We start from the raw sequence: 23,735 nt of genomic DNA, 5'->3' as shown, positions 1-23,735 counted from the left end.
ATCAGGGTCTTTTCCAATGAGTCAATTCTTCACATCAGGTGGCCAAAGTATTGGAGCTTCTTCAGCATCAGTCCTTCCAATGAATATGCAAGGTTGATTTCCTTTAGGATTGACTGGCTTGATCTCCTTGCAGTGACTCTTAATTCTATTCTAATAAAGGGACTCTCAATTCCTATTCTAATAAATTCCTTACCTATCACTTTGCCTCTCTCATGCAGAATTTTTTCTGCTTTAAGACATAAAGCACCAAAGCTCTTCAAAGCCCCCCAAAATACCCATCCAGTGGCTTCAATTCAAAGGCACTCCACCAGAGGGGCTTGCTTAAGTTCCCACCAATCCTCCCTTTGTTGTTTTTCAGTCACTTTAGTTGATTTTGACTCTTTTCAGCCCCATGGACTATAGCCCACCAGGTTCCTCTGTCCATGAAATTTCCCAGGCAAGAATGCTGGAGTGGGTTGCCATTTCCTACTCCAGGGGATCTTTCCGACCCAGGGATCAAACCTGCGTCTCCTGCACTGGTTGGCAATTCTTTATCACCTAGTCACCAGGGAAGCCCCAGTCCTCCCTTACACACATTAAACTCCAACCAAATTGATGGGATCACCTCTAGCTCATGTAGTACCATTCTGCAAGTTAGAAGAGAGAATCCCTTTTTCAGATGATTGCAACCCTGGGGTACCAGCTTCAGGAGAGGATGGTCCCATTGTGTGAACCCCTCTGGGCAGAGGCAGCCCCACACCACAGAGTGTGGTTTGGTGTACAAAACGTGGGCAGAATTTCAGCTAGGTGCCCAGCCCCTAAGAGGGATGCAGGGAAACCTTACAAGTGGGGGGAGGGTATTTTTGGAAGATGACCTAAACCTGGCCCGTGAATGAGAAGAGTCAACCATAGAAGTGCCTATGAGACGGAAAGAGGATGGTCAAAGCAAATCTGGAAAGAAAAATAAATGGAGGATATTTCAGAGAAGACTCCTGGGGACTAGCTCTCATATTTGCTCAGGCAGAAAATAAAAATGGGAGCAAGATTTTCACAGTATTCCAAATCAAACCATATTTTGATTCAAACTCTTCTATGCTAAGCACGGGGATCACAGGATGGCCTTGGATTCCGTGGGCCTTTAAACTCCCTTATACTCCTCTTTGGAGATTCCCTGGTGGCTCAGATGGTACAGAGTCTGCCTGCAATGCAGGAGACCTGGGTTCGGTCCCTGGTTCTAGAAGATCTCCTAGAGAGGGAAATGGCAGCCCACTTCAGTATTCTTGCCTGGAGGATCCGGTGGACAGAGGAGCCTGGCAAGCTATAGTCCACAGGGTGGCAAAAGAGTCGCACATGACTGAGCAACTAACATTTTCTCTTTTCACACTCCGCTCTGGGCGTTATCTGATCTTCCACTCTCATTCATTGCTGTCAGTGGGAAATTTTGACGATGGAAGCACAGAACCCAGCGGGACAGAGACTGTGTTACTAAACCACCCACATGACTTACACTAAAACTCTCCAAGACCCAAAGGGGACACACCCAAGTGTGTCGCTCTGATCGGGCCTTTTAAGAACCCCCAGGGAAGTTCCAGAAAATTGGTTTAGAGTTATTAAGCCCTTCCACAGTAAGGATATGATTATCATTATGTGTTTGCTTTGGCTCTTCACAGACTTCATTATTTGCTCAGGTGTCCTCACTGTCATGATTTTCTTCAGTCTTTTCGGAGGTAAAGAGCAACCAGAAGGAGGGTCATTGAACCAGCTTTCCATTTCAGCAAGCCCTTCCGGAAAGAAAAGCGTTTGTGATCTGGAAACGGGGTCCAGAAAGCATTTTGAAATTCATCTCAGCGGGTAGGGAGTCCCTGACACCACGTCATTTCAGAGTGAATAGAACGTGTAGAGCACAGAGAACAACAAGCCAAGGAGGAACCGGTTGTGCAGAGAGATGGAAATAAACTTGACGGCTCTGGATGGCTTCTCGGGGCACATTGTGTCCCAGCCGGAAGAAAGACTAGCCAGGCTCTTGGCAGAACTCCTGCTATTTTAAGGCCTGAGGAGGCTGACACAGGATGGGTGAGCCAGAGAGCTGGTGTGGTCTGCGTGTTCAGCCAAGGAGTGACAGTGATGGCCAAGGTACACAGACATCCTGTGGTGAAATTGCCCTGGGAATGTTTGCACAGTCAACGTGCAAACCAGCCAAGGGCTCTCAAAGCCAGGGCCTCAGGAGCTGATGATCTTCTCTGTTGTCTCTAACTCTTTCCCCTGGATCACCCTTCTCTTCATCCCTGGCTGCCCATCCCTTCAGCCCAGGCTCAGAGTCTTCTGTTCTCTCCTTCCTACACTCAGTCACTCACTCATCTATTTAATTTCTCTGTGCCAGGCCCAGGGCATAGAGTGGTAAAGCACATCACAAGACACTCATCAACTGAACCGTCCCGTAAGAAAGCTTCCCTGGTGGCTTAGATGGTAAAGAATCTGCCTGCAATGGAGGAGACCCAGGTTCAATCCCTGAGTTGGGAAGATCCCTTGAAGAAGGAAATGGCAACCCACTCCAGTATTCTTGCCTGGAGAATCCCATGGACAGAGGATCCTTGTGGGCTACAGTCTATGGGGTTGCAAAGAGTTGGACACGACTGAGTGACTAACACTTTCACTTTATGAAAACTGCCTTCCAGAAATCTGAACCACAATAACATAAGAGTCTTGTGATGGGGGATGGAAACCATGCTTCATGCCTCCTTCTCCCCTCATCTATTTTCCCTTTTTTCCTCCGTATCAATTCTTCCACCCTCCGCCCTCGACATTTTCACTCTGGCCTCCTTTTCTGTGCTCATCTCTTTTCTCCTTTCTTGTCCCCTCTCCATATCTCCCCTTCTCTGATTTCCACCCTTCCTTTTCCTCTTCCTGTCTGACCTTCCATCTATCCCTCTGTCTCACCCTGAACCCTGACAAGGCTCAGTTCTTGTTTTTTAAAAGACACTCCGTAGGCTTTCCTGGTGGCCCAGTGGTTAAGAATCTTCCTGCCAATGCAGGGGGACATGGGTTCGATCCCTGGTCCAGGAAGATTCCACATGGAGTGGATCAACTAAGCCCATGCGTGCACCAGAACTATTGAGGCTGTGCTCTAGAGCCCAGGTGCTGCAACTACGGAGCCCATGGGCGGAAACTACTGAAGCCTGGGTGTTCTAGACCCCGTGCTCTGCAACAAGAGAAGCCACTGCAACGAAAAGCCTACGCACTGCACCTAGTGGGTAGCCCCTACTCTCCGCAACTAGAGAAAGACTAACTGCAACAACAAAGACCCAGTGCAGCCAAAATAACTGAAATTAGTAAACATAATTATTTTTTTAAAAAGACACTCCCCAAGGCTATTATGTTAAGTGAAATAAGTCAGACAGAAAAAAACAAGTACTGTATGACATCACTTATATGTGGAATCTAAAAAATATATATACAATAGACTAGTGAATATAACAAAAGAGAAAAGAGAAATAGACTCACAGATATAGAGAACACACTGCTGCTGCTGCTGCTGCTAAGTCGCTTCAGTCGTGTCCGACTCTGTGTGACCCCATAGACGGCAGCCCACCAGGCTCCCCCATCCCTGGGATTCTCCAGGCAAGAACACTGGAGTGGGTTGCCATTTCCTTCTCCAATGCATGAAAGTGAAAAGTGAAAGTGAAGTCGGTCATGTCCGACTCTTAGCAACCCCATGGACTGCAGCCCACCAGGCTTCTCCATCCATGGGATTTTCCAGGCAAGAGTACTGGAGTGGGGTGCCATTGACTAGTGGTTGCCAGTGTTTGCCGGCAACACAGGAGTAGGGCAAGGGGAGGCACAGATTGTTACTGGATGTAACATAAGCTCATGTATGTACTGTACAATACGGGGAATATAGCCGATATTTTATAATAAATGTAAATGAAAAATAACCTTTAAAATTCTATAAAAATTTAAAAATTAAAAAAATTAAAAAGAGGAAATTTCCTGGTGGTCCAGTGGCTAAGACTCTGCACTCCCAATACAGGAGGCCTGGGTTTGATCGCTAGTCTGGAAACTAGATTCCACATGCCATGACTAAAAGGTATCACATGGCGTAACTGAAGGCCTTGCATGCTGCGATGTAGATCAGAGATGCTACACACCGTAGCTGGGACATAATGCAGCCAAAGAATTAAATAATCCTTTTTTTTTTTTAATTAAACCGAAAAAAAAAGACACTCCCCACCACCCAGGCTCCATGGGCACACAGCCACACATCTGAGCAGTCAATTCCCTGCTCTCACATTCCAGACCCCTCTCCCCCAGGGCATGAGCACAAGATTCTTATCATGCGGGAGCCCGTGAGTCCTGCCTTCACTGGAAGCAGATGCCAAGATACAAGAAATTCACAGGAGGTAGAGTTTCATGGTGAGTTTCAAAAACAAACCCCAGAATTCCTGGGAAGAGGTTAAAATGTGCTGGACCCTGAGGGCATCATCTTAAGTGAAAAAAGCCAAAGACAAATATTATTGGGTCTCATTTATGTGTGGAATCGAATAAGAATGGGGGGAAATGAGTTCATAGATGCAAAGAACAGGGACTTCCCTGGCAGTCCGGTGGCTAAGACTCCACACTCCCAATGCAAGGGGCCCTGGTTTGATCTTTAGTCAGGGAGCTAGATTTCACATACTGCAACTAAGAGGTTTGCGTGCTGCAATTAAAAGAAGATTCTCAAAGATCTCATATGCCATAAGCAAGGTGTGGTACAGTTATATATATATATATATATATATATATATATATATATATATATTTTTAAAGATACAGGAACAGATTAGTGGTTGCTAGAGGCAGGGTGGGGGGGTGAGCAAAGTGTGTAAAGAAGGGCAAAAGCTACACACTCCCAGTTATAAAATAAATAAATCCTGGATATGTAATGTACAGTGTGGCAACTATAGTCAATAATGCTGTATTGTATGTTTAAAAGCTGGTGACAGAGTAAATCTCAAAAGTCCTCATCCCAAGGAAAAAATGTAGAACTATGTGAGACAGCAAATGTTAATCAGATTTATTTTGTGATCATTTCGCGAAATACACAAATATTGAACCCTTATGTCCTACACATGAAATTAATGTAATCTTATGACTTATTTGAAAAGACCCTGATGTTGGGAAAGATTGAAGGCTGGAGGAGAAGGGGATGACCGAGGATGAGATGGTTGAATGGCATCACTGACTCAATGGACATGAGTTTGAGTAAACTCTGGGAGCTGGTGATGGACGGGGAGGCCTGGCGCGCTGCAGTCCATGGGGTCGCAAAGAGTTGGGCACGACTGAGTGACTGCACTGAACCAAACTAAACATCAACTGGGCTTCCCAGGTGGTGCTAGTGGTAAAGAATCTGCCTGCCAAGGCAGGAGACTCAGAAGAAATGGGTGCTATCCCTGGGTCGGGAAGATCCCCTGGAGGAGGGCATGGCACCCCACTCTAGTCTTCTAGCCTGGAGACTTCCATGGACAGAGGAGCCTGGAAGGGTACAGTCCTTGGGGGTGGCACAGAGTCAGACACAACTGAGCAAATAAGCAGCAACAGCATATGCCAACTATAAGTCCATTTTAAAAAGAGGTTGACATGTAGGGCACATCAGCCAGGGGGCTCTTTCTGCACAGACTTCACCAGGGTGTGTGCCCGCCCTGAGGTACACACACACACACACACACACACAACCTGTTCCCTCCATCAGCTGCTGGCTCTGATTCCCACTAATTCTCCCTCCTTTTCCCCTCCACACCTCTTTATTCTGTGCCCCTAAGCACATACTCACAGGCACAGACAGGCATACACACTGTCCCCTCCATGTCAGTGCCGTCGACTTACTCAGATGCTGCAAATTCGCCTCTAGTCGAGAGAGTCTGTCCATCACTGTCCAGTTAAGTTCAGACGGAGCAAAATGCAGCTTATTCTGGCGATCCCCCAGGATCAACTCCTGTACAATCCTCTTAGTGTAAAATATCAGGAGGAGATTGAGAGCGAAGACCAGCAGCAGCCCGATGCTGAGGACTCCGAGGACATTTCTCCTGAGCATGTTATTCTGTCCCTGGCTCTGCTGCTCCCTGGGGGCTGAGGGTAGTGTCACTGCCCAGGCAAGCTGAGGATCACAGTGAGCTGAGCCCTGACGGTGCTGGCTGCATAGAGGATACCCTGCCCACTGAGCCAGATGTTCTCTGAGTAGGAAAGCCGTACCGGGCTGCCTGGTTCTCCCCGGGCAGCGTCAGGCTTGCGGAATGTGTCATGGCAGCGGCCCAAGGATGGGCAAGTCACCTGGGCACACCTTATGCAGAAGTCAGGTTACTGCTTGCTCCCGGAGCCAGTGGAGGCTCTTCTCTCTTGGTTTTGTTTGATTTCATTTTGCTTCTGAATGTTTCTTCTCTCTGGTAGGAGCCCTTAGAAGACTCTCCGAAAGGGCGTGTGAGGTCTGGACCTGTGAGTGTAGCAGAGAAGAAACAGTAGGAGGGAAGAAGCCACTGCATGAGAAGTCTCTGGACCACGTGCTTTTTGAGAGCAAGGATGGTGTCTGAGATGTCTTTTTTGCCGGTGGCTCAGTGGTAAAGAACACTCTTGCCATTGCCAGAGACACAGGACATGCAGGTTCAATCCCTGGGTCGGGAAGATCCCCTGGAGGAGGAAATGGCAACCCACTCCAGTATTCTTGCCTGGAGAGTCACATGGACAGAGGAGCCTAGAGGGATACAGTCCATGGGGTCACAAAGAGTTGGACACAATTGAGTGACTGAGCTCGCTTGCACATAGAGTCTTGAAAATTATAGGTCTGTAACAGTTGTCAGTTCTGTAAAACTTCCTGCGAGTTCTACCTAGAAGCAGATGAGTGAGCTGGAGGGGGCCCACTGGGGTAAGCCCCAGGGCTCAGACTTGCTTCACTAGTCACTGCCCAGCTCTGCACACTGAGGTGCTAGCCTCCCCTGACCCTCAGCTTCCGGTAACTCTTCTGCCCCACACCTTGCACCCACTATATGCTTTGGACAAATCACCTGATTATCGTCATCACAGGTTAACATTTAAAATAGTTCCCCAGGGCTTCCCTGGTGGTCCAGTGGTTAAGAATCCACCTGTGAATGCAGGGGACACAGGTTCAATCCCCGGTCAGGGACAATCCCACAAGCTTCAGAGCAATTAAGCCCGTGTGCCACAACTACTCTTGAGCCTGCTCTCTAGAACCCACGAGCCTCACCTACTGAAATCCGAGTGCCCTAGAGTCTGTGCTCCCCAACAAGAGAAGCCACTGGAATGAGAAGCCCCTGCTGGCCATAACTAGAGAAAGCCTGCGTGCAGCAATGAAGACCCAGCAGAGAAAAAAATAAAATAAATAAATATTTAAAAAATAATAATAGTAAAATAGTTACCCAGAGCCCCAAAGTTCAAAATTCTCAATTAAGGGTTGAATTGCTTCATAATATCACCCACTCTGTCCCAGGTCCCCAGACACAGCACATGCTGATGAGAGCTGAGGCAGACATGTGGATTACAGCAAAGACATACAGTTTTAGGAAACGCAGGTGGAAAGAGAAAGAACCAAATGAAAAGTAATCAGTTCTTTTGTTTTCATCAGTTTTTCCCTTGCATTCACATGCAAATTAGAGTCAAAAGAAATTTGAAATGGCTGATTGCTTCCGTTTCTGATGCAACGTAGAATGGACCCACTTGTCTCTATTACTCTCCATTCAGTTCAGTTCAGTTGCAGCCATGTCTGACTCTTTGTGACTCCATGAACTGCAGCACACCAGGTCTCCCTGTCCATCACCAACTCCCGGAGTTCACTTAAATTCACATCCATTGAGTCGGTGATGCGGTCCAGCCATCTCATCCTCTGTCGTCCCCTTCTCCTCCTGCCTCCAATCCCTCCCAGCATCAGAGTCTTTTCCAATGAGTCAACTCTTCGCATGAGGTGGCCAAAGTACTGGAGTTTCAGCTTTAGCATCATTCCTTCCAAGAACACCCAGGACTGATCTCCTTTAGAATGGACTTGTTGGATCTCCTTGCAGTCCAAGGGACTCTCAGGAGTCTTCTCCAACACCACAGTTCAAAAGCATCAACTCTTCGGCCCTCAGCTTTCTTCACAGTCCAACTCTCACATCCATACACGACCACTGGAAAAACCATAGCCTTGACTAGACGGACCTTTGTTGGCAAAGTAATATCTCTGCTTTTGAATATGCTATCTAGGTTGGTCATAACTTTCCTTCCAAGGAGTAAGCCTCTTTTAATTTCATGGCTGCAATCACCATCTGCAGTGATTTTGGAGCCCCAAAAAATAAACTCTGCCACTGTTTCCACTGTTTCCCCATCTATTTCCCATGAAGTGATGGGACCAGATGCCATGATCTTCGTTTTCTGAATGTTGAGCTTTAAGCCACCTTTTTCACTCTCCTCTTTCACTTTCATCAAGAGGCTTTTTAGTTCCTCTTCACTTTCTGCCATAAGGGTGGTGTCATCTGCATATCTGAGGTTATTGATATTTCTCCCAGCAATCTTGATTCCAGCTTGTGCTTCTTCCAACCCAGCGTTTCTCATGATGTACTCTGCATAGAAGTTAAATAAGCAGGGTGACAATATACAGCCTTGACATACTCCTTTTCCTATTTGGGACCAGTCCTCTCCATTAAGAACAACCAAAAGCTCTGGACACTGTACATTAGACTCTAAAAGGTAGAGAGAATAGAGCAGACCAGCTAGAGATCTTGAGACCTGAGGAAAAACTCAGCAGTGAGTTCCCCGGGTTCGCTTTTCAGCTGAGAGGTCTTAGACTGAACACTGAGAAGTTGCCAACCTGTCCATGTTAACAGGCAAAGACTATGAAAGCACCGAGAAATGCCTGCTGTCTATACACAAAGGAGAAGTCTAGCAAGATAGAAAACCTTCAAATAATAACTGCCCTACTCCAGGGACTTCTCTGATGGTCCAGTGGCTGAGACTCTGCACTTCCAGTTCAGGGGGCCCGGGTTCAATCCCTGGTCAGGGAACTAGACCCCACAGGATGTGCAACTAAAGATCCCACATGCTGCAACTAAGACCCAGTGCAGCCAAGTAAGCAAATTTTTTTAAAAAACCAAAACAACGACAACAAAAAAACTGTCATTTTCCAGCCAAACACCCCTGAAAACCCATTGCATCAGGACCAGTCATCAATAAAGACCACACGGGAAGCCTTCACTTCTACCCCCTTCTCCAGCTGTGACAAGGGGCGCCTTCCATCCCCCTTCAGGATGGTGTCAGAGAGCCATAACTTTTGTCCTTGTTCCCTGTGATGTCTGTAAGAACAGCACTGAAGTGCCCCTCCCTCTCTCAGCCAGTGTGGTGTCAGCAGAGAACTCAAGGGGAAACTGAGCTTCCTCCCTCCCCCACAACAATAATGAGGCCTCCCTCCCCCAGGTGTCAATGGAGGCCAAGTGGAAGCCTAGACTTTCACCCCACATGTCATAAAGCAGTGGCATCTCCCTTTGCCTACCAGAGCAGTGTCAGAAAGTCCTGCTAAAACAGAAAATTTAAACAAGATACAGAATCTCATGATATAATACCAAAATGTCCAGGATGCAATAAAAAAAATTATGTGCCATACCAAGAACCAGGAAAATCTCAACTTGAATGAGAAAAGGCAATCAACAGACATTAACAGCAGTAGGACACAGATGTTGAAACTGTTTTATGAGGGTTTTAAAGCAGCCATTAGAAAAGTACTTTGACAAGCAGTTAACAAATGTGCTTGAAAGAAACGAAAAAAATAGTAAGTCTCAGCAAAGAAGTAGAAAATCTCAGGAAAGAAATAGAAGACATAAAGGAGAACCAGATGGAAATTTTTTAACTGGAAAGTAAAATAAATAAAAATTTTAAATGGTTTCTGTCTGTCTGTTAGTCGCTCAGTCGTGTTCAACTCTTTGCAACCCCATGAACTGTAGCCCCACAGGCTTCTCTGTCCATGGAATTCTCCAGGCAAAAATACTGGAGTGCATTGTCATTCCCTTCAATTACAGTGTCTTAAATCCTCCTGGGGAAAAAAATGGTGATTCAATCATTAATAATTGCCGGGGTCCAGCCCCGGCTGATCCAGGGAGTTCGAAGCGGGGACGGCGTCGGCGAGGGTCAGGATACAATAGCTTCAATTAGATATCAATTAAAGATATAAAGAGTAATAGAATAAGGATAGCTCAGTGGGAAAATTCAGTGGAGAAAAGAGGCTGAGTAGCTTGGTTTACGCGGGAGACCAATAAAACTTCAAGACAAGAAGCTTGCACCACTTACGTAGGCCACAGGCGTCCTTCCGTTCTCCCGAAGGAGAGGAGACACTGAGGCCTCCCCGGTCGGATCTTAGAAGCCCAGGCATAATTAGTAAGCATGGTGGGTTCTGCGCTCCAGATGGAGACTCAGCCAGAGTGATATGGGGAGACCAGTATTTCGAGGAACTGATCCCAATTCTATATTTTCCATGGTCTACTTTTATACACTAAGATGTTATGCAAAAATCACGCAGGGTCAGCAGTCCTGACTTTTATTAAAGTCAGGTGCTTCATACAAATGTATACAGAGGTCTTAGGGGTGTTACATCATCTTCTGGCCAGGGGGCCTGCTGACAATTTATGACCCTCTCCTTGTGACAGCAGTCAGTCAACCAGGACACTTATTTCTCCAGGGGTGATTATTCTTAAAACAGACGCCACCCAAATAAAGTTACATTCCTATAGGGTGAGGGTGTAATGGGTTTTAATTAAGAAAAGAATTTATTTAGCCTAAGGTCTAACGTGATTAATATTAAAGGTTAATACTTATTTCTTCTATATATTCATTAATGTGTGTAAGGGCAGGGGATATGGAGACTTAGCAACAAACATTGGCTCAACAAATGAAAAACCCTTCACCAACACAATTTCTAATCAGCCCATTATACTTATTCTAATAGTTTTCTAACTTTTCTAAGGAACCTGTTTTTAGAAGGTTTAAAGCATCTCGTGCCTCTCACGGTTGGGAGGCTGTGAGCAATCACATGTGGCTGGACAAGCCTGTCAGGCAGGCTAGAGAACCTTCAGAGGAGTTTGTAGGTTAAAACACTCTTGTCATGCCCAGGAGTTTTTATTAACTGGAGCTCTAAGTTAACTCCTTCTCGGAAAGAGGTGGTGGGGGACAGCCCCCCGTTAAGTCAGAGGTGTAGATGAGCACAAAGTAGTAAAGTAGGCAGGCTCTGGTTATGGGGGTAGATGCTCGAGGATTTCCAGGGGGACTCCTGAGGTTCGATCTTGCCTTTGCGTATGTCGAGCCTCCTTCCTCATGACCTTTGCCACGGGCGGAGTGCCTCACTTTCGCCCCCAACAAATAATGTCTGTCTTTTCTTTCCCTTGCATACAACCTCCAGCCAGACAGCAAACATTTCAGAACAGGTTGCTTTTGTCGATCATAAATGCTGACTTCTTAGAAGGAAATTCCAGCCCCCTTCCATACTTTACCACTAAAATTTCTGCTCATTCTATGATCATTAAAGGAGAGTATGTCCTCAATAGGTTAAACTGTACCCTTTCTTAACCAGTTACAAATATCTGCGTAATTTCAGAGGATTCATTCACTTGACAAGGAATAGGGTTGATGACAGTGGCTAAGAAAAAGCTGATTTGTGGCTTGTGAGCATGTGTTGGAAGGAAAGAGAAAATAAATATCTTGTGAGCACCTTCTATGGGCCAGCCAGTGGTAGGCGCTGGATGCACGTGATCTCATCTGGTCTTCATAATCACCCTGTGATGGGAGGACTATTACTCCATATTCCAGATAAGGAAACAAAATCAGGAGGTCAGGTTGTATTTGTTTCAGTTTTTTAATCATACTTTTTTACGCTATGGGGCTTCCCTTGTGGCTCAGCTGGTAAAGAATCCGCCTGCAATGTAGGAGACCTGGGTTCGATCCCTGGGTTGGGAAGATCCCCTGGAGAAGGGAAAGGCTACCCACTCCAGTATTCTGGCCTGGAGAATTCCATGGACTGTTACAGTCTATGGGGTTGCAAAGAGTCGGACATGACTGAGCGACTATCACTTTCAATTTTTTATGCTGTAGTTTTGGGGATTAGTACAGATAAACTGCAGAGTTTTTCTTTTGCACAGATATCCATGTTCCAATGTCCTTCCTGACCTCCTGGACTGGTTGCGTATATATTTGTCATTATGGTAAAGTGTATGTATGATGCAGAAACAAGAGTTTCAAGGCAAGAGTTTTTCACTTCAGTTGCTTAGCCAGGAGTGGGACTGTAAGATCATAAGATGATTCCCTTCCCTCCACACCCCCCTCAAAATCATAAGGTGAGCAAAATTGTAGAGTAAGAAATTCACTTTAAAGATGTCTTTCCCATCAATAATCAAGAGGCTTAGACAAGTTTTTCCACCAGAACAACAGAGGAAAGAGAATCACACTGCAGAATTAGCACTGTAAAATCTAATGCATTTGTACATAATTAGGAAAAGCCAACAGTGTAATCAATACAATTGATAAACACTTAACTTTGAGAAATAGCAGAGCAACAGGATTCCTTGCAATTAATTCATCAGTTCTGAGTGCTTATCATAGAATAGAGTTGGGCCAAGGAAAAAAAAAAATAGCCTGAAAAATGGACCAGTATAGATTACAGAACAAAGCAACACAAGAAGGGAGGATCTGTACTCACAACCAAAATATGTCTGGCTTTTTTCTTTGTTTTTTAATCATACCTGGTTGTGAGTGTCATCAGAGACCTAGCAAGAAAGTCTTGGCCATTATCATCAGAACTAGAGTAGATGTAAGTTTTATGTAGCCCAGACTTGTCCTTGTAATTCACTTTCATAAACCTTTAAACTCAGTTCTTCAAATGTTATCTGATGGATGATATTTGAAGCACTATCTTAGTTACCAGCTGCCATCTGCCAGCAACAGCTCAGCTTCTGTTTCATTTAGGCATTCTAGTGAGACTTTAAATAATTCAAGGTGAAACTAGCCATTTGGGAAAAAAAAATGGAAGAAGCACTTAGGAAAAGATATTTAGGAATTTCATACAAGTGCTGGTTAGTTTGTTGGGTTTGAGAAAGTGGTATCTCTACCTTACATTGAATTTTCTGAAGATTCAGCTGAAAACAAGGGCTTCCCAGGTGGTTCAATGGTAAAGCATCCACCCGCCAATGCAGGAGACAAAGACATGTGTGTTTGATCCCTGAGTCAGGAAGATTCCCTGGAATAGGAAATGATGACCCACTCCAGTATTCTTGCCTGGAAAATTCCATGGATAGAGAAGTCTGGCGGGCTGCAGTCCATAGGGTCGCAAAGAGTCAGACCCAGCTGAGCACACACACGCAGTTGAAAACATATAAGAAAACACCATGATGCTTTTTAAAAAAAATTCTGGAATCGGTGTCTGCTTCCAGCTATGATGGAGTATTTGAAATCAGATTGTCCCTCTTGACAAGACTATAAAACTGAACAAAATATATGAGACACCGGCTTTCAGGCAGTAGGCACCAGTGAACTGTGATCCCTCAAAGAACAGAAACATGAGATGAGGCCTACATTTACCCCCATCTCCCAATCCGGACACAATTTTGCAACCATGGAGCAGGATGGTAAGCCCCAAGCAGAATCAGAGAGCAGAGTTTGGGAGTTACTAAAGCATCTTTAAATTTCAAGGCAAGGAACCAAACAGTTCAAGAAGCTACATAGAAAGAGGGAGATTTCTGAGGAGTCCCTCCAGATTCCCAGACAAGGGAATGAGCCCAGGGAAAAACTCCACAAGGTCTAGTTAGGAAACTGCTACAGCTGTGAGGCATAACAAAAATACTAGAGATCACACAGCCTTGGTAGATACAGGAATTCTGGTTGAGTCACAAAGGAGACATCTTAGTAAAAACACCCTGAGTATTCTGCTAAGACAGTAGGAAAACCACTGCTTACATGTAACAACCATGCCCAAGGATATAGGACACTCTAATCCCATCACTTCATTGCAAATAGATGGGAAAACAGTGGAAACAGTGGCTGACTTTATTTTGGGGGGCTCCAGAATAACTGCAGATGGTGATAGCAGCCATGAAATTAAAAGATGCTTACTCCTTGGAAGGAAAGTTATGACCAACCTAGATAGCATATTCAAAAGCAGAGACATAACTTTGTCAACAAAGGTCTGTCTAGTCAAGGCTATGGTTTTTACAGTAGTCATGTATGGATGTGAGAGTTGGACTGTAAAGAAAGCTGAGTGCCAAAGAATTGATGCTTTTGAACTGTGGTGTTGGAGAAGACTCTTGAGAGTCCCTTGGACTGCAAGGAGATTCAACCAGTCCAACCTAAAGGAGATCAGTCCTGGGTGTTCATTGGAAGGACTGATGTTGAAGCTGAAACTTCAATACTTTGGCCACCTGATGCAAAGAGCTGACTCATTTGAAAAGACCCTGATGCTGGGAAAGATTGAGGGCAGGACAAGAAGGGGATGACAGAGGATGAGATCGTTGGATGGCATCACTGACTCAATGGACATGAGTTTGGGTAAACTCCAGGAGTTGGTGATGGACAGGGAGGCCTGGCATGCTGTGATTCATGGGGTCACAAAGCTTCAGACACGACTGAGTGACTGAACTGAACTGAACTGAACTGAAAACCCACTATGCTGCTGCTGCTGCTGCTAAGTCACTTCAGTCGTGTCCTGCTCTGTGCGACCCCAGAGACAGCAGCCCACCAGGTTCCCCTGTCCCTGGGATTCTCCAGGCAAGAACATTGGAGTCGGTTGCCATTTCCTTCTCCAATGCATGAAAGTGAAAGTGAAAAGTGAAAGTGAAGTCACTCAGTCATGTCCGACTCCTAGGGATCCCATGGACTGCAGCCTACCAGGCTCCTCCGTCCATGGAATTTTCCAGGCAAGAGTACTGGAGTGGGTTGCCATTGCTTTCTCTGGAAAACCCACTATCAGTTCAGTTCAGTTCAGTTCAGTCACTCAGTCGTGTCCGACTCTTTGCAACCCCATGAATCGCAGCACGCCAGGCCTCCCTGTCCATCACCAACTCCCGGAGTTCACTCAGACTCACGTCCATGGACTCAGTGATGCCATCCAGCCATCTCATCCTCTGTCGTCTCCTTCTCCTCTTGCCCCCAATCCCTCCCAGCATCAGTCTTTTCCAATGAGTCAATCCTTTGCATGAGGTGGCCAAAGTACTGGAGTTTCAGCTTTAGCATCATTCCTTCCAAAGAAATCCCAGGGTTGATCTCCTTCAGAATGGACTGGTTGGATCTCCTTGCAGTCCAAGGGACTCTCAAGAGTCTTCTCCAACACCACAGTTCAAAAGCATCAATTCTTCGGCGCTCAGCTTTCTTCACAGTCCAACTCTCACATCCATACATGATTACTGGAAAAACCATAGCCTTGACTAGACGAACCTTTGTTGGCAAAGTAATGTCTCTGCTTTTCAATATGCTATCTAGGTTGGTCATAACAGAGACCAAAACAAGTCTCAACAGTATCAAGGTAAGTTTCCAGTATATTGACAGCCAGAACAAAACTCAACATTCTTTAAAGGAAAACAACACAAACAAGATGCTTTACAGGGATTCATTCACAAAGTCAAGGATACAATTGCAGATTACTGGACATATGGAGAAGAAGAAAAAATTAAAACACAAGTCAATAGAAACCGACAGAAGAAGACTCAGATGTGGTCATTCAAACATTAGGACTTAAAAATGGCTATTATAAAAAATGTCCAGGAACTTAAAGAAAGAGATGGGCATATGAATGAAGAGGTGGTGAACTCTCAATGAAAAAAGCAGAAACTCTAAAAAGGAACCAAATGAGAATTCTAGAATTGAAATTTATAAGTATCTGAAATTAAAAATTTACCAGGTGTACTTAATAGCAGACTGGCAACTTCAGACAAAAAAGATCATAAATTTCCAGACCTATCAATAGAAATTATCCAATGTGAAGGAAAAAAAAGATTAAAAATGATTTTTAAATCATTTTCTTGAGCTGCGGTCTCTTCTTCCTTGTTTCATTTCCTTTCACGCATCTCTTTGGCTTGTCTCTCTTTCCTTCGAATGTCCAGCTCAGCAGAGAGCTTTCTGGTCTACTGGAGACCGCTTGTTAGAACATCTTGGCATCATTCTCCTCCACATCTGTAGGTTTTTCTTCCTTCTTTAATTGCCCCTTTCAATCTTTCACTGCGTATTCCATGTATTATTTTCCTGCCTAAATGATACGCAGGGCCCTTGCCTTATTCTCCTGATCCAGTTGTTGTTGCTTGTTGTTTAGTCATTAAGTCATGTCCAAACTCTTTGCGACCCCATAGACTGTAGCCCACCAGGCTCCTCTGTCCATGGGATTCTCCAGGTAAGAATATTGGAATGGGTTGCCAGTTCCTTCTCCAGGGGATCTTCCCCACTCAGGGATCAAACTAGGGTCTCCCACACTGAAGGCTTTTCTCATTTGGATTTGTTCTTCATTTAAGATTTGGATGGCTTTATCACTATCTAGGAGGGCCTGTTTTGTGAAATTAGTCAAGGCCTCTACTTTAATCGTAATATCTGTTGTCCCTATAGAAGGTACGAATAAGGCAGCAATATACTCATAAATTCTCCAAGCCAGGCTTCAGCAATATGTGAACCGTGAACTTCCTGATGTTCAAGCTGGTTTTAGAAAAGGCAGAGGAACCAGAGATCAAATTGCCAACATCCACTGGATCATAGAAAAAGCAAGAGAGTTCCAGAAAACATCTATTTCTGCTTTATTGACTATGCCAAAGCCTTTGACTGTGTGGATCACAATAAACTGTGGAAAATTCTGAAAGAGATGGGAATACCAGACCACCTGATCTGCCTCTTGAGAAATTTGTATGCAGGTCAGGAAGCAACAGTTAGAACTGGACATGGAACAACAGACTGGTTCCAGATAGGAAAAGGAGTACATCAAGGCTGTATATTGTCACCCTGCTTATTTAACTTATATGCAGATTACATCATGAGAAACGCTGGACTGGAAGAAACACAAGCTGGAATCAAGATTGCCGGGAGAAATATCAATAACCTCAGATATGCAGATGACACCACCCTTATGGCAGAAAGTGAAGAGGAACTAAAAAGCCTCTTGATGAAAGTGAAAGTGGAGAGTGAAAAAGTTGGCTTAAAGCTCAACATTCAGAAAACGAAGATCATGGCATCCGTCCCATCACTTCATGGGAAATAGATGGGGAAACAGTGGAAACAGTGGCAGAATTTATTTTTCTGGGCTCCAAAATCACTGCAGATAGTGACTGCAGCCATGAAATTAAAAGAGGCTTACTCCTTGGAAGGAAAGTTATGACCAACCTAGATAGCATATTCAAAAGCAGAGACATTACTTTGCCAACAAAAGTCTGTCCAGTGAAGGCTATGGTTTTTCCTGTGGTCATGTATGGATGTGAGAGTTGGACTGTGAAGAAGGCTGAGCGCCGAAGAATTGATGCTTTTGAACTGTGGTGTTGGAGAAGACTCTTGAGAGTCCCTTGGACTGCAAGGAGATCCAACCAGTCCATTCTGAAGGAGATCAGCCCTGGGATTTCTTTGGAAGGAATGATGCTAAAGCTGAAACTCCAGTACTTTGGCCACCTCATGCGAAGAGTTGACTCATTGGAGAAGAGGCTGATGCTGGGAGGGATTGGGGGCAGGAGGAGAAGGGGATGACAGAGGATGAGATGGCTGGATGGCGTCACTGAATCCATGGACGTGAGTCTGAGTGAACTCCGGGAGTTGGTGATGGACAGGCAGGCCTGGCGTGCTGCGATTCATAGGGTCACAAAGAGTCGGACACAACTGAGCAACTGAACTGAACTGATACTCATACCATTGAAACACAGACTTATCCACCTAGCATGTAAATAAGGCAGATTTACCAGGGCTTATTGTGGGTTAGGCTTTATGGTGCCATGGGCAAAAGTGAATCCCAGTGTGCAGTGGCCTACCCAGCCAATTGGTAACCAAGGCCAAAGGTTAGGCCCACAAAGCCATTGGGTTCCATTGAGCGCCACCCAGCGGATTCCAGGGTTATATTTCCAATCAGAGCCTAGCCAATGGATGGGCTGGTTGGGGCGGTATGTGACCTCAAATGTTCTTTTACATTGTTCTGGGGATAGGTACCCCCTATATTTTAGTTCTTTTGGGTCTAATGCATGGTCACCAAACCCTACTGTTTGTTCTTTTTGTTCCCAGAATACAGCGGTGGGAGTAATTAATTGACCCTCTTCTGGGGTCATCCAGAACTATTCATCCCAGACTTGGTAAAATTGTTCAACATACCTAGAGGCCTGTCCTCCCTTGCTGGTCAGGGAGATTTTTTCCTTTTGTTCTTTAAATATGAGTTATAGGCTTTTGTTACCTCTGTGAAACTGGTGTTTACATCAAATGTCACCCAGTGATCCAAGTCTACTGACTGTAGGTCTGGCTTACACCAAGAAAGCAAGGAGAGATTATGATTGACAAGAGAAAGGAAAGTCTCTTTTTGTCATTCCAGAAAAGAGCAGAGTGGTTTAAAATCTCGTTGGTGGAGCGGTGACACCCACCAAGGAAGTCCGTCTGTCACAGAGAGAGGCATAGCCCCATGTACCCAGTAGTTGGAGGTGTTGTGGAAGTCCGCGTAGGAATGTGCCCATGAGATGAAAACATTGTCCTCAATGGAAATGGAAGTTAAATCCAAAATCACGTTGATGAGACCAAGCAGCAGGAGTTGGTTATGTGGCTTCATCCTGAAGGGGCTCGTCCAGGATCTTCTTTTCCTTCTTCTTAAGGATGATCTTAGTCTCTTGAGGGTCAGTGGGGTCCCTCTGCTCAGTCCACCCAGCATTTTCTGAGTCTGCATGGTACGTTCTCTTCATCCTCATGTGGTGGATCCAGGGAGTGACAGCTGCAACTTGAACTGCCATAGGGGTGGTTAGAACAACAGTGTATGGACCCTTCCAACGTGGGGCCAAGGAGTCATGTTTCCACTCCTCGACCCACACCTGACCCCCAGGCACAAATTCGTTCCCAAGGGGGAATAGCACCCTTTCTTATACAAAGTTAGTTACCTGATTTATTACCTTACCCAGTTGTTCCATCTGCTGCGAAATCTCATCTCCCTTACCTGAGGCAAATTTGTTGACACCTGTTTTATTATGGGAGGGGGCCTCCCATACACTGTTTCATATGGAGAATAGTCATGGGACCGTGGGGTCATCCTGAGTCTGAGCAGAGCCATTGGAAACAAGTCCCCCCACAGTCAGTCTCTATGATCCAGTTGGAGAATATCTCTTTTAAGTGTCCGGTTGGTTCCCAGAACTCTGGGGCCTATATGCTGTATGTAATTTCCACTTGATGTTTAAAGTTTTGCTTACTTGTTGTACTAAATCAGCTACAAAAGCCAGGCCATTGTCTGATCCAATACTGGTGGAGATCCAAATCTGGGAACTATCTCCCTAAGCAGACACCGGGCTACTTCTGACGCTCTTTCAGTCCAGGTAGGAAAAGCTTCTAACCATCCCGAGAATGTACATACCATGACCAGCAGGTAACGGTAGCGTCGGTGAGGTTTCATTTCAGTGAAGTCCACTTCCAGGTGTTCAAAAGGCAGCGTGCTTTTCAGCTGAATCCCCGGAGGTTTCTGTCTGTGCCAAGAGGCAGCATTGATTGTATGAGCAGGCAGTGCAGTTCTGAGATTCTGTCCTGCATAGGGAAGAGATGCGGGGAACCAAGAAATATTTTTGAATTAGCTCTTCCAGTTTATCATGGCCTAGGTGGGTCGCTTGGCGTGTTTGGTTTATCAGAGTGGGTGCCAGCTCCTCCAGTACCAATAATTTGCCACTTGGCAATTCCCACCATCCCTTTTTACTCTTGATGGCCCCTTCTGCTTTGGCTAGTTGGTTTTGGGCTTCATTGTATTTTGGAGAGTCCAGCGTTAGCTCAGGCAGCTCCGCCAGTATGAGAGCTTTAATAGGGGCTTCACTTGTCAAGCCCAAGCCCTCGGCTGCTTGTTTAGTGGTCTTATCTGCCAGGCTGTTTACCCGATCCCAGTTGGGGAGGGTATCCTCTTTTTGATGTCCTTGGCAGTGCATGACTACAACACTTTCTGGTTCCCAGGCAGCATCTAATAGGGTCTTAATGTCTTCCTTATTTTTAATATCGTTTTCATTAGCTGTCAAAAGGCCTCTCTCCTTATACAGAGCCCTGTAGTGTGGCAAAAGCATACCTGAAGTCTGTGTAAGTGTTTGTCTTCTTGCCTTTTGACAGCTGGAGAGCCTGGATTAGAGCACATGAATCGGCCTGTTGAGCGGACCAGTGTGATGGCAGAGAGCTAGCCTCAACGATGCTTTCTTCCATGACTACTGCATATCCCAACAGTCCTTGTTCTTGTTTCATCAGGCTGGTGCCATTGCTGTACAGGACCAAATCTGGGTCTGGGATTGGCTGGTCTCTCAAGTCAGGTCTGCGGGCATATTGCCTTGCAGTCATGTGAGGGCCCCCCTTCTCCCACAGGAAGGAGAGTGGCTGGATTCAGGACCTGACAAGGCTCAGTAGTAACATAGGGGTTCTCACATAATCGTCCCTGGTATTGAGTAATCCAGGTTGTTGACAGCCATTTATGGGGCTGTCCCCTTAGGAGAGTGTTGACCTTATCCAGGACTTCTACGATCAAATCTTGGCCCACAGTCAGCTTGGTTGCCTCCCGGACCAGGAAGGCAACTGCAGCAACTGCCCGTAACCATCCTGGACACCCAGTGGCAACATTGTCCAGCCGTTTCGGGAGATAAGCCATGGGTCTGCCCCATGTCCCCAAAGTCTGGGACATCACTCCCATAGCCACCTTGGCCTTTTCAGTCACGTAAAGAATAAACAGCTTAGCAAGGTCTGGCAGGCCCAAAGCGGGTACTGACATAATTGTACTGGGTTTCAGTTCTATTAGCATTGAGACTTGTTTTGCAAGCCTGGGGGGGTTGTCTTCTGCCCAGACCTCAGGGAATTGTTGAGTTAACTCTCTTGACTGTTTAGCCTGTCTGGTTTCCCTTCCAGGAAATCGTGCAACCTCCATTCATCTTGAGGGGTTACCGAGAGGAAGAGTAAATAGGTTGTTGAGCCCACTCAAAGAGTAGGTCTTTCATTGGGGGGAAAGGTCACTTGTGCCCCCAATTTAGACAGCAAGTCTCTTCCCAACAAAGGCACTGGGCATTCAGGCATGTATAAAAATTCATGAGTCACTTGGTGTCCCCCCATCTGACATTTTCAGGGTAGGCTTAAGACACAAAGTCTGCATTTATCACCATCTGAGACCCAGCAGCCTCTAGATCTATTGGCATATAAAGTCTACAGGCCTCGAACAGTCTTTCATGGAACTCAGAGAGTGATTCCTTTCATGCACTGGAGAAGGAAATGGCAACCCACTCCAGTGTTCTTGCCTGGAGAATCCCAGGGACAGGGAAGCCTGGTGGGCTGCCATCTATGGGGTCACACAGAGTCGGACACAACTGAAGTGACTTAGCAGCAGCAGCAGCAGCAGAGAGTGATTCGCTTTCCCTTTGAATCACTTGGGAGGGTTTTGAGATACTCATAGCTTTTCGGGCCCCCTCTTGAGACCTTGTAAAATAGCCACCTGATATCTCTCCAGGTGGCCCCTCTCTTCTGTGTTACAGTCCCAGCTGGGCCTCTCATCGGGGGTGGCTATTTCTGCCCAGCACTGCGGGTTTGCGGTACCCCAAGGTGCCGTTTCTCTTAACCATTTTCTGGCCTCAGTTAGGATCCTGTATCTTTCCTCAGTGATGAAAAGGGAGACTAGTAGTTGGATTATGTCATCCCATGTAGGGAAGTATGTTCAAAAAATAGTCTCCATTAGCCTAATCATGGCTTGTGGCTCACCCGAGTAGGGTGGAGCGTGTCTCTGCCAGTTTAATATATCCATAGAGGAAATGGCTGGTAATTATAGGCTACAGGGGGTGGACAGTAGTGCCCCATGCGTCCTGAACTGGCAGCTGTTGTAGCTCTCTGAGGGGCATCTGTAGTGGGATTCTTTCCCCCTTTTCCTTGGCAGAGCACAGCTTCTAATTCCTGTGTTTTCTCTCCTCTTCCCATCAGTACTCACCAGGAGCCGTGGATACAATCTAGGAGGTCCGGCTGAGGTGGAATTCTGGGGTGTTGACCAGAGGTCTCCATCGCTGGGATCAGAGCCTACCAAAATGGTGGCTCTACAATCTCCGGGAGAGCTGGTGGAAGAGCAGCAGCTGCTGCAGGAACTTCACCTGGCCCTGGATCGGGCATTAAGGCAGCCTCCGGTCCTGGTGGAGCACTGGGAGGCAGGTGCATCATTATCCCGAGTCGGGGAGGGGTCAGGTCATCCCCATCCAAATCCTGTAGAATTTCCTTTTTTATCATCAGTCAATTTTTGTGCCATTAATATTTTTCCCTTTACCTTCTGGATATAGAACCTTATCCAAGTAGAAGGGTCTTGAGCTAACCCTAGCCATGAGTCAATATATGGATATTGATCCGGTGTCCTGGCTCTCCTGTGACTACTGTATAGACTGCTTCCACTATTTTTAAGTCCATGGTGTTCTCTGGTGGCCATCCTACTCCCATAGGGGGCCATTCGACCTCTCAGAGTATGTGGAGGCTGTTAGGCTTCATCTTCACCCCATAGTCTCCTCCAAATCCCTTCTTTAATTTTTTAATCATGCACTCCAATACAGTTGCCTTAGATTCACTTGCCCCCATCTTGCTTACCTTCTTGAACCTTCTTCTATTTTTCCTTTTCGTTCTGTCTATGAAGTTCTCAGTACCCTATGTAGTTCTGATATTTCCACTCAATGAAATACTTAAATTGCCATTCCGCCTCCTTCCTAATTGGGGTGAGAAGAGCCTCACCTGCCAGATCCCAGAGGGAGAAGGGGGATCGGCATGTCTTCACCTGCCGGTCAGCATGGCCAAACCAGAACACCACGTGGTCCAAGACTCTTTCTCCCTTAACTTATAAAGTCCGTTCTGCCTTGGTAGGCTTGATCAGGTGCAGATGAAAACACAGATGGCTTAACTATCCCACATCCCAGGCCATCTCCGGAAAAGCCAATTTGTACTCACTTACGTATCCCCCCTCTTTCCAGCCTGACAATTCCAAGGGGGTCAAGAATTTCACAGCAGATGGGACACTTCCTTGGAGAGAACAGAATATGAGCACACAAAGACCAAGTTTCTTCTCCTAAAAATCCCCTGGCGATTGCTTGGTAATAATTTTCCCCAAGATGGCATGGACATCACCTCCTGAATGACATTCACAAATTTCCTTCCTAAGCCCTAACAAGCTCATCAAGCTGTGTACCAAGCAATCGCTGCCACCTGCCTATTCCAGGCTCTTGTGAGTCCGTGCCCCTTCTAGTCCCTCCCATAGGGGTGATCAGGGCCACTCTTCTACACTGCCCGGTGGGTTTCCTCACCTGAGCGCTCAGTTCCCCTGCTGCCATCCACTACCTGCAAACATGAAAGGTCTGGCGTTGAGAAGCAGAATCCTTCCAGAAGGGTGAGCAGCCTCCCCACCTCTACAAGATTCAAGCCACAAGGCCTCGGAGTCCCAAATGGGACTTGTCTCCTCAAAGTGAGGAGTTGCCCGGCCCGTGCACCAAATGTTGTAGCCACGCGTTCCGGGAAACAAACTCACTCAGAAGGACAATGCAGATAGTGGAGTGCAGTTTATTACACCGTGGGCCCAAGGCAGAGTCTCCTCTTAGCCA

At 46.0% G+C, this 23,735-nt stretch overlaps 1 protein-coding gene across 1 annotated transcript in view; it reads right to left on the bottom strand.

Annotated features, from left to right (window-relative positions):
- Positions 1–20,779, bottom strand: part of GALNT8 (polypeptide N-acetylgalactosaminyltransferase 8) — a 59,360-nt gene extending 38,581 nt beyond the window's left edge. Inside the window, 4 exon segments of the mRNA XM_070370160.1 lie at positions 5,839–6,169; positions 19,523–19,631; positions 20,213–20,286; positions 20,636–20,779. Of these exon segments, the coding sequence (XP_070226261.1) occupies positions 5,839–6,169; positions 19,523–19,631; positions 20,213–20,286; positions 20,636–20,779 (658 nt within the window).
- Between the last annotated feature and the right edge of the window lie 2,956 nt (positions 20,780–23,735).

Source organism: Bos mutus, chromosome 5, assembly GCF_027580195.1.
Source record: "Bos mutus isolate GX-2022 chromosome 5, NWIPB_WYAK_1.1, whole genome shotgun sequence".
Lineage (NCBI taxonomy): Eukaryota > Metazoa > Chordata > Mammalia > Artiodactyla > Bovidae > Bos > Bos mutus.
Note: the sequence above shows the minus strand (reverse complement) of the source record. Positions and strands in the feature narration are given on the sequence as shown.